The sequence below is a fragment of the Zingiber officinale genome, chromosome 9B (assembly GCF_018446385.1).
Source record: "Zingiber officinale cultivar Zhangliang chromosome 9B, Zo_v1.1, whole genome shotgun sequence".
Lineage (NCBI taxonomy): Eukaryota > Viridiplantae > Streptophyta > Magnoliopsida > Zingiberales > Zingiberaceae > Zingiber > Zingiber officinale.
Window position 1 is genome coordinate 8,675,150 of NC_056003.1, and position 11,443 is coordinate 8,686,592.

Here is an 11,443-nt window from a genome sequence, read left to right on the forward strand (position 1 = left end):
GGTCTTGCTCCCCACTTGTTAAACAGGGTGGATCAGGCACCACACCCTAGGATTCTAGGAAAGAGCAAGGGCCTTCTCTCCTATACCAGCGGATCTGGTCAGCTATCTTTCAGAACAGTGCGTAGAGTTTTCCAAAAGAAATGATATTTTAGAAAGTAAGTGTAGTTTTTTTAATCATGTATTCAGATCTTATTCAATCATCAAGTATTTTTTTTTTAAAATAATACTACAATTACTGACGTGACCGATCAGACCCACTGCTCGAATAAATGGCCAGCTATTTTGAGATTAAAATGAATATTATGAAATATTTGAGTAAATTATTTCATGCTTAAATTAATTTTTATGAAGATGGGGTGTCAGTATTGATTTGTATTTTAATGTAATAGGTTTTAGATTATTTTTATCATGCTTAATTATATAAGTTTTTATTTTAATTGTTATTTTCCAAATCATATATATTACTTAAATTTTTTCATATTCAGTAAAAAAATCATAAGTAGATCCCGGACGTCCTACGTAACTGATCGCATAGTCATCTTTAAAGAAGTACATCATAAAATCAAATAGGTCATCTGGTCGATAGTCGACTTCATCGGAAATTGATCTCAATTATATAAATCTACTATGCCATAAGGCAACACAAAGGGGGTTGTATTCATTCTAGACTTCTAATGACTTTTAATGAATTTTTAAAATAATAGATTTTTATAGAGTTGATAGATTTCTATTGACTTTAATAGAATTCCACAGACTTTTATAAACAGAATTTCATAGACTCTTATTGACTTTTTTTTGCAAGATTTTTATAGACATTCGTACTATTTTTCATAGAGTTCTGGATTTTCATGGATTTTGTAACTTGTATAATTATGTCATTTTTTTATTGATTTCTTTTAACTAGTAAATGAACGATAACATCTTCAACTTTTTATTATTTATTTGTATAAGTAAATTCTTCTTAGCTTAAAATCAAATTAACTTTAATTTAAGAAAAATGATGAATGAATCACTATTCAATTTATTAAAATCAAATTTAAATTCTTCAAGTCAATTCAACGTATATAATTCATTAATCAATAGTTTTTAATAATACATACCAAGATAGTCTTGTATGGAAAAAACCTAATTGTTATTGACAACATGATCAATATCACTCCACATTTGATTGGCTATACTTTCTCTCCATGAGTTAGCATTCGCTCGTTGTTGTTCTTGAGAAAATAATTGATCAAAGTTGTCATCTTCATAAACTTGTTTTGATGAAGATGATGGGACTTCATTATCTAATTCGATTGAAAATTCATCAGAATGACACTCCCTGCGAAGAAAATTGTGCAATCCAGCACAAGTCAATACAAGCTCTGCTTGTGTTGTATATGGAAATGGCGGAGCTGTTTTGAATATTTTGAACTACGATTTAAATATACCAAATATCCTCTCAATAGCGTTCCTCAAAGAAGCATGACGAAGATTGAACAACTCTTTTGCATTTTCAGGGTGACGACCCTGACCAGTGAATTCTTGAAGATGATAACGTACACCTCGAAAAGGAGCCAAGAATTGACGTCGATTTGGATACCCGTCATCCACTAAAAAATATTTACCTGTCAAACCATATATATGTAGTATCAAATAACCAATGAGTAACATATATATTCTTTAAAATTACAAAAATATAAATAGTTAAGAAACATATAGAACAAAAAAATACCTCCGGGCACTTTAAGCCCATTATTTCTTGATAAAGCATCTGTCAACACAAGTGAATCATGGGCAGACCCCTCCCACCCACTGAGTACATATATAAATTCTAAATCAAAGTTACAAGCTCCTAAAACATTTTGAGAAATTTCTCCATGACGGTTACGATAACTGTTAATATCTTGCCCGGACACCATGCTGGAATGTGAGTGCCATCAATAGCTCCAATACAATCTTACAACAACAATAACATAACCACCATCGTCATCACTAATAATAATAATAATAATAATAATAAAAGAATTTCATACTTACTTTAAAGTAAGGGTAAAATCTTGTACTCTCTCTTATTTTTTCTGACACTGCAGATCCAGGTTTGACCATCATATCTACTGCAATGCTCTTCAATGCTTTCAACACCTTGTTGAAGTTTTGGCTAGTATTGTAATGTGATCGACCAAATGTTTTACGAATCAAGCAATACCGAGTATTATGACCAACAACAAGTACAAACATGGCAAACATTTCTTCGACGCAGATGTGTCTTGTATCTTGTAAGGAGGTTCTTTCTCTAAGGATCTTGCATAATTTTAAAAATATATCTGGGTACATTCTATAAATTTCTCGAAAGTTTATTGGATTCTCTTTTAATATTCTATGAATATAATTATATCCACTTGTACTTATTGGTTGTCTATTTAAGGGACGATGAACATATTCGTCTTGTATGTTTGCTATATATTGATATAGCACATAGAGGGTCTTGGAAATTTCCATCAACAAAGACTCTATGGTTTCATGCAACTCTTCTTACAATTCTTCTTCTTCCATTTGTTCATCTACTTCATGCATATTGATATTTGCCATTTAAATGCCTGACATTAACAAGCAATTAAAATGAAAGAACATCTACGAAATCATTAAAAAAAACATACCATGCATAACCAAAATAAAGATGTGTTCAATAAACAATCCAAAACTTGTAGAACTAGAAAACATTCAAGAGCTAATAATTCGCTACTAGTTCAATAATTAGAAACCAATTCAAAATACTATAAATAAAAATTCTAACATTAATTACTAATTTATGCCCCCAAAAACTACTCATTCACTCATTTTAAAATCTATCCACTCCAAACGAGTACGATTATCCAAGTTTGGGACTTGTTTTATAGCATCCCAACAGTTATCATCTGCAACGCCAACTAATTCAATCTTAGAAGATGCTTTCTCAATGGTGTAAGAGAGCCTATTTTGCTTCAAATTCACTCCTATCTCGTTTTCTAGTTGCTTGTGGAACCTTAGAACTCATAGGTTGAGATGGTAATGGTGAAGCAAGGTCCTCAGAAAATAGAGGCTGATATGAAGATTCTTGCCTATTGCTTTGTATGAATTCACCACTGTTGTGATCAAACACGTAATCATCTAATAAGTTAGTACCCCCATTTTCTTCTGTTTCAAAGGTTCTTACATCAGTGTCATCTCCAAGTCCAATTGTGTATTTTCCTGTAGCAGTTCCATTCCCAACTACAAGTCTTAAGTCTTCATAATCCTCAAAAGTATCAATCCGATAATGTTCATGTTTAGGGTGAGACTGTCAAAGAACAAAAATCATAAGTGTAATTCAAATTCTAATTGTAAATATACAGTTTGTAAATATACAATTTATTATTTTAACCTTAAAATAATCCTCCCATACTTCATCACTAACTGTGAATTTCTTTGTCATAGAATCCCATCCAAACCCAGAACTATGACGCATAAGCTTACAGTAGTTGTTATATCGTTGTTTGAACCACTTCAAACGGCTTTGATACTGTGCAAAAGTCTTTTCACACCCAAGTTTTGCATTAAGAGTGGGAAGTATTTTTATTTCCACTGTTCTTTTGTTCAACACACCATTCCTATCACGCCATCCTCGCATTGCAGCATTAACCATAAGTCTTAATAATTCATTGTTCTCCTCCGCAGTCCATATATTATATTTTGCTTGTGAATCTCCCATTGATAGTACTTCTTTAGCATGCATAAGATAGAAAAATGGTGGATGAGCACATATATAACAATATTCTTTGCTGTTTTATAATAAAAGTTTGGCTTATGCAACCAATTAAACTGAAAAAGAAAATTTCAACAATCAAATGCTTCTTAATTTATTAATTTCACTATTAAATTATATGAGATTTTCATTGACTCCTTCAATGAAAATAAAATACTATGTTATTTATATGCTTTCCCTAATGCCTCAAAGTTCATACATTCTCGGTTACATATTTGCACATGTTTATAAAAGCAAGTCATCATGTATAAAAATTTTAAATAATTGATATTTTCTTTGATCCTTTGTTCTTTGCTAAAATGAATATTGGAAATTACAGAACATAGAGCAGCTGCTCCATTTTTCCCAAATTATATAAATCCAAAACCAGCAACATTTCAAAGTCGATTTTGAGTTAGAATGATGCAAAAATAACCACCTATGAACCACAAAAGAAAAATATTTTACACGAAGTTTCTACGATTAATTTTCTATACATAAATTGTGCTCCATAAAATAAAAATAAAATCAAACACCCACTAAAAATGAAATCAAATAAAAAATTCTGCTCCACTATTCATATAATAATAATCGTTAGAGATATAATAAATTCTACTATTAATTTTCCATATACAAATTGTGCTTTGTAAAAGAAAAAATAAAATCAAACACCCATTAAAAAATGAAATCAACCAAAAAATTTTGCTCCACTATTCGTATAATAATTCAATATTTACTTACGTTGACCCATAGAGTTGAAAAAAGTATATACTAATCGTTAGAGATTGTGTTAGAGACGGTCACTACAAGAAATTATAGATTTAACCACACCAAATAGACAACAGTTTTTTGAGAAACTGTTGTCTTTTTGTCATTTAACAACAGTTTTATTGAAAACTGTTGTTGTTGGTCGTGTTTTTTAAAAAAAGACAACAATGTTTAAAAAACCGTTGTCTTTGACATACATAAGACAACGGTTTTTTAAAATTGTTGTCTATGAGATATCTTTATTTGACATACGACAACAGTTTTAATCAACCGTTGTTTGCTTACATTTTAATGTGCATATTTTAATTTGATGTCTAAAACTATGTTGTCTTTAAAAATTATTTTATAAAAAAAATAGTCAAACATAGTTATTTGCCTATTTTCATTGATGAAGTGAAATTTATATCCCTTAATGTTTATCTCTAAGATTAAATTTGTGGTTTATTTTAAGATGGATGGATTTATTCAAATAGTAAAAATAAAATTACAATTTTGTACGAACTATATTTTGCAACAACTATTCTAAAGCGGAGGTTATACGCATTGCGCGAGCGCAAACCCTAATCGCGCTCTGACGCACGGTGCCCGGGTACTGGTTCACGGTGTCACTGATCGACATCGTCGGCCGGTTCACGATCCAAGTCCTAGGGTTCGGAATGATGACTGCGTTCATGCTGGGGCTGGCAGTGCTGTAGCACTACTGGACAACGCCTGGGAACCACATCGGCTTCGTGGTGATGTACGCCTTCACCTTCTTCTTCGCTAACTTCGGGCCGAACAGCACGACGTTCATCGTGCCGGCAGAGGTCTTCCCAGCGCGGCTGAGGTCGACATGCCACGGGATATCGGCAGCGACAGGGAAGATGGGGGCGATCGTGGGGGCCTTCGGGTTCCTGTACCTGGCGCAGAACCCGGACCCAGCGAAGGCGGACCGAGGCTACCCTGCCGGGATCGGGGTGAGGAATGCCCTCTTCTTGCTTGCCGTGTGCAATCTTCTAGGGCTAGCGTGCACCTTCCTGGTGCCGGAGTCGAAGGGAAGGTCGCTGGAGGAAATGACCGGCGAGAACGAGGCGACAGTGGACGATGATCACACAAGTTGGTATGGAGGGCTTCGGCGGCATCACAAAAGTTGGGAACTGGCTGCACCGGATCGCTATCTACCGTGCCATCGACCGTAAAGGCACATATGTCTCTGATGCCAGCGCCTCGTCCAGAAACCTAGGTCACAAATTTTTGGGCATCGCCCTCCATGATCACCCCTCAGTCGACTTCTTCGTCATCCCACTCCCACGCCACTTGACCGTTCTCGAGGCCGACGCAAACATCCAAATCATCATGAGCCAACTCGGATCGTTCAAGCATTCGAGTGTCAGATACTTCCAGGTCTTTGTTCAAATCTTTCCATTTCTTACATTTTTTTTCCCCCACTCCTGTTACGCTCAGAGTTCTATTAACTTGCAGCAAGAAGTATACATTTCCTTTTAACCGACAAAAGTTTACAATTCTTCATATTCTTTTTAATGCTTCTCCCCATCTTGTGCAAGCAATGATGGAGAGTGACTGAATGCGTTTCATGGAAATTGGTCGTTTGGTATGATGTCGGATGCAAAGCATTTCGGTTGCATCCAAGAATTTGCTCATTTTTTTCTTCTTTTTGATGCATCTTTCGCCCCTTTCTTTACATTTTTTCAATTCTACTTGCTCCTTTATCATTCCACCAGGTTCGTCTTCCTGCTGTAACGATCACAAGATTGGGTATTCTATCCTTATTTTCGTTACTGATTGTTTAAGGGTCAGTGTGAAGTTCAAGGTCTAGTCTTGGAAGGATTGTTTTCCTGCACTTTTAGGTGTTCGACCAAATCGGTTGATTTCTTACCTTTTATAATGCTTCTCTTCATTCTTATGCTTCTACTGCTGGTTTGTGTGAGCTGATAAGAGATGGAATGCCTTAAAGAAATTGATGTCTAATAGAAGGAGATTTCCATTGCTCCCGACATTGTATCCAAGAATCTGCTGCCTTTTTTTGCTTTTTTTTTTAAATTCTTTTTTGCCTTATTCTTTATGTTCTCAACTTCACTTGTTCATTTATCATTCCACAAGACATGGCTTTCTTTTGTAGTGCTCATCAAACAGGTTATTCCATCCGAATTTTTCAAGCCTACATACACTTCATCACAACAATAGTTCACTTACTTTGAAATATATTTTAAGAATTCATCCATCTATTTTACTGTATGAGAAGTTTAATTTAGAGTATATCACAATGAATAAAATAACAAACCTTGTTAGCCAGTTTTTGTTATATACTTTGCAAACTCTAAAGCTAGACTTGTTGTTGTTGAATGACAATCTGGACGATTCAATTAATTATCACAATTCACAAGAAGGGTCTGGTTCTTCAAGGACATGCTATGCATAAAAAAGCGGTAAAAATATCTATTGGTGTTTGCTGATAATAATATTCAAGTGATATGTTCTTGTGGCGATATATGATGTCTTTAGAATAGCTTACTATGGGAACAAAATTTACTTATTGTATCATAAGTGTGCATTTCTTTAATTTTCACTATATCTATGTGAACTTGCTAAATAAGTATTATGACATATTAATTTGTCATTTTGACATTCGAATATTCTGTAACTATTATTATCAATTTTGTGACTTTTATATTTACATGTGGAACTTGTTTAATAATTATGTTGAACTTTATGCTTAGTCTTAATTCTTAACTCCTATGTTTTGTGGTATATATTCACTTATATTAAGGGATTTGCAGGGATTGCAACTGCTCATGCACTGAAAAATGCAGCTTTTCAGGTGTTATGTCGATATAAATTAACAGTTTTTTCAGTTGCCTTTACATATTAGATTCTAAGTTCTGATATGAATGCAGTGTGTGAAGTGACTGGGTAAATTTGTATCACATGGAAGTTTATTTTTTATTCCTTAGGTTGTGCTTTTAGAATCTCGGGATAGAATTGGTGGTCGAGTTCACACTAACTACTCATTTGGTTTTCCTGTTGACATGGGAGCAGCCTGGTATGCTTCTTTTTTTTGTGTTTTTGTTTTCATTCCTTCTGAAGAGGATTGTGGCCAGCCTTCAAAATTTCAGTGACTAGAAGTTTTAATTTGGACACTTCAGGTTGCATGGTGTTTGCAACGAGAATCCATTAGCATCTTGGATTGGAAGACTTGGTCTACCAATTTATCGAACTTCTGGTGACAATTCTGTCTTGTATGATCATGACTTGGAGAGGTAATGGTTAATTGAATAACTAACATATATCACTGATCATGGAGACTATAATCTTATGGAGACAAATTTACTTCTATTTTTCAGCTACGCACTCTTTGATGGTGATGGACATCAAGTGCCTCAAGATCTAGTGGAAAAAGTTGGTCAGGTGTTTGAAACCATTCTGGAAGAGGCAAGTTCTTTATTAATCTTATATCTGCAGTGCTGATAACTTGGAAATATTTCTCTTGTGAAATGACTGTTCAACGTTTACAGGCTAACAAACTCAGGTATGAAACAAATGAAGACATGTCTATAGCACAGGCTATTAAGCTAGTCATGGAGAGGCATTCAATATGATGCATTATTAATGAATTAAGTCTACTTTATGAGATTTCAGATTTTTTTATTATTCATAGGCATTTAGTTTAGATCAAGTGACATTTCTTTATCTTCTTCTTACAGGTGGAGTTTGAAGGATTAGGAGAATTAAGAAGCAAGGATGAAGAAGATGAAGGATTAGGAGAATTAAGAAGCAAGGATGAAGAAGATGAAGGCATTTAGTTTATCTTCTTTCTTTATCTACTTGGTCCACTTCGATCCAAGTACGATGCAAACATGGCAAGGATGAAGAAGATGAAGGATTAGGAGAATTAAGAAGCAGTGTTTTGTTACTCTTCTAGTGTTGTACATGGTAAAAGTAGTTCAAATGCTCCAACTCTTCAAAACTAGATATCAAGATTAGGATGTTGTGTTACTCTTCTAGGATTAGGATGTTGTGTTGTTCTACCTTTGTTTTAATAGTGTCGTTGTCATTTTGTTGGTTGCTTTTGAAATTTCTTCGGAATGTTGTAAATATTATTTTCGAATGTTAGAAAATTATATGTTAAATTTTATTTACAAATTTAGTATTTTGAATGATTTATAATACTAGAAAATTGTATAATAAATTTTAATATTTTTTTTTAATTTTTTATCAAAAAAAGACAACGGTTTTTCACTGTTGTCGTAAATAGTTTAAAACTGTTGTTGAAGACCCTGTTATTAAAGGTAGACGCTCAAAGACAACGGTGAAAAACTGTTGTCTTTGAAGGAAAAGACAACAGTTTTTCACCGTTGTAAAAACTGTTGTCTTTGTCTTCAAAGACAACGGTTAAAAACCGTTGTCTTTGAGTACCCCCTTTAACAACACAGCCTTTAACAACAGTCCGAAAGGGGCTACGACAACGGTGAAAAACCGTTGTTGTAAGGCTTTTTTCTTGTAGTGGGTAGACAGATATATAGGTTTATGGTACCAATCGGGATGGGAAAAATTGTAGATATATAGACGAACAATTGAAACAGTACCAATCGTTATGAAATAAGGGAAAAAATGTAGACGAACAATTGAAACAGTAACAATCATACCCTTAAAGGAGAATTTTTTGGTCGTGAGAGGAGGTTTTTTTTATCGTGAGAGGAGACAACCCTAGAGACGTAATTTAGTGCGATTAAAATCTGTCAAAATCTCTAGGTAAAATGGAAGACAATTTTTTACTTTTTATGGTAATACCTAAGGCATTTAAATATATACTAAAGAATTTTCTAAGAATCTTGGAAATCTATTGCAATTTTGGATACCTTTAAACTTTTATGGAGTCTTTAAAAGTCAAGTTTGAATACCTCATGATTTTTTATAACTCTTTGAAAATCTATTTTGAATACCACTAAATTTATAAAGAATTTATAAAAGTCTAATTTCAATACCTCTAGACTTTTAAATTTTAGAAGAATCATTAAAAATCATTAAAAATCTAGTTTTAATACACCCCCAAAAGCTCTCATAGATTTCTTTTTCGGCTAGAAAATCTAACTAAAATTTGTATTTGCCTAGTCGGACAACATAGCTGTGAGGATACCGGCCGTTGGGCACGAGATCCCAGCTAACCCGAAGGGAAGAGTCGGTAAGCCACGTGGCGTGCGGATGCACCAAACCGAACCCAGCCGACGTGCCAAATCATGCGCCCTCTACTCCTCTTGCTGAGTGTCTATAAATTGCTCGCTCCGTCTCTTCACCTAGCTCCCATAAGTAGTAGATTCCAGCAAACGGCGGTGCAGCGGTAGGTATACACACACGTATATTCAGATGGCCAAAGTCCAGGAGATCCGACGGAGTCAGCGGGCGGAGGGTCCGGCGACAGTTCTGGCCATCGGCACGGCCACTCCAGCCAACGTCGTCTACCAGGCTGATTACGCGGACTACTACTTCCGCATGACCAAGAGCGAGCACCTCACTGAGCTAAAGGAGAAGTTTAAAAGAATGTGTACGTTCGTTGCTACTATTTTTCATTCATATGTTTATTTTGTTATTATATGATTTATTCCTAATTAATTGTTGAGTTCAGGCGACAAGTCGATGATACGGAAGCGATACATGCACCTGACGGAGGAGATGCTGAGTGAGAACCCGAATATGTGCGCGTACATGGAGCCGTCGCTGGACGAGCGTCAGGATATCGTGGTGGTGGAAGTGCCGAAGCTGGGGAAGGAGGCGGCGGCGAAGGCCATCAAGGAATGGGGGCAGCCCAAATCCAAGATCACTCACCTCATCTTCTGCACCACCTCCGGCGTAGACATGCCGGGCGCCGACTACCAGATCACCAAGCTCCTCGGCCTCCGCCCCTCGGTAAACCGCTTCATGATGTACCAGCAGGGTTGCTTCGCCGGCGGCACGGTGCTCCGCCTGGCCAAGGACCTGGCGGAGAACAACCGCGGCGCGCGCGTGCTGGTGGTGTGCTCCGAGATCACGGCTGTGACGTTCCGCGGGCCGTCGGAGTCGCACCTGGACAGCCTGGTGGGGCAGGCTCTGTTCGGAGACGGAGCAGGGGCGGTGATCGTGGGGGCGGACCCGGACCTGGAAACAGAGCGGCCTCTGTTCGAGCTGGTATCGGCGAGTCAGACGATCCTGCCGGACTCGGAGGGGGCCATCGACGGGCACCTGCGGGAGGTGGGACTCACCTTCCACCTGCTCAAGGACGTGCCGGGGCTCATCTCCAAGAACATCGAGAAGAGCCTGGTGGAGGCGTTCGCGCCGCTGGGGATCGACGACTGGAACTCCATCTTCTGGATTGCCCACCCGGGGGGGCCCGCCATCCTGGACCAGGTGGAGGCCAAGCTGGCGCTGGAGAAGGATAAAATGGCGGCGACGCGGCAGGTGCTCAGCGAGTACGGCAACATGTCCAGCGCCTGCGTTCTGTTCATTCTGGACGAGATGCGGCGCAAGTCGGCGGAGGAGGGGAAGGCCACCACCGGCGAGGGTTTCAACTGGGGCGTCCTCTTCGGCTTCGGCCCTGGACTCACCGTCGAGACCGTCGTCTTGCACAGCAAGCCAATCAATTATTAATTACTACAATGGATCGTGGCATTATATATGTATGTTTTTCCGTATGCTTTTTCTAATAATAAGATCGATGATGCAATCTGCGTTAAGGAACCCTTTGTACGGGCTCGATTTACTGGTTAGTCGGTGAAAAATTGAATCGATGAGTTCAGAATTAGTTCACGTAAATTAAACATCCAACTTTTAAAAAAAAAAGTCTATTTGTATTTCAGAAGGTTAAAAAGTCTAGATTCACCGAAAAGAGTAAAACTTTTGGCCAGAGATATTTGCCGGCAATTATCTCTCTTTTATAGGATTTATTGGTTTGGTTAAAGTTTA

At 37.0% G+C, this 11,443-nt stretch overlaps 2 protein-coding genes, 1 long non-coding RNA gene and 2 pseudogenes across 3 annotated transcripts; 3 read left to right on the forward strand and 2 right to left on the reverse strand.

Moving 5' to 3' along the window:
* Positions 1–1,125: 1,125 nt before the first annotated feature.
* Positions 1,126–2,088, reverse strand: LOC122022787 (annotated as a pseudogene).
* Positions 2,089–2,953: 865 nt separating this feature from the next.
* On the reverse strand, positions 2,954–3,709 carry LOC122022788 (uncharacterized protein At2g29880-like). The gene is made up of 2 exons (XM_042580905.1): positions 3,383–3,709; positions 2,954–3,298 (listed from the first exon to the last, which is right to left on the reverse strand). Exons 1-2 carry the CDS (start codon positions 3,707–3,709, stop codon positions 2,954–2,956), a joined length of 672 nt encoding a protein of 223 aa, XP_042436839.1.
* A 235-nt stretch (positions 3,710–3,944) lies between these two features.
* On the forward strand, positions 3,945–5,688 carry LOC122022789 (annotated as a pseudogene).
* Positions 5,689–7,296: 1,608 nt separating this feature from the next.
* LOC122025673 lies at positions 7,297–7,685 on the forward strand. Its single transcript, XR_006123798.1, has 3 exons — positions 7,297–7,328; positions 7,462–7,550; positions 7,654–7,685. It is a non-coding gene; the product is annotated as an uncharacterized LOC122025673 (long non-coding RNA).
* Positions 7,686–9,808: 2,123 nt separating this feature from the next.
* LOC122024309 (chalcone synthase 2) lies at positions 9,809–11,214 on the forward strand. Its single transcript, XM_042582907.1, has 2 exons — positions 9,809–10,049; positions 10,131–11,214. Exons 1-2 carry the CDS (start codon positions 9,872–9,874, stop codon positions 11,126–11,128), a joined length of 1,176 nt encoding a protein of 391 aa, XP_042438841.1. The 5' UTR covers positions 9,809–9,871; the 3' UTR covers positions 11,129–11,214.
* The last annotated feature ends 229 nt before the right edge of the window (positions 11,215–11,443 follow it).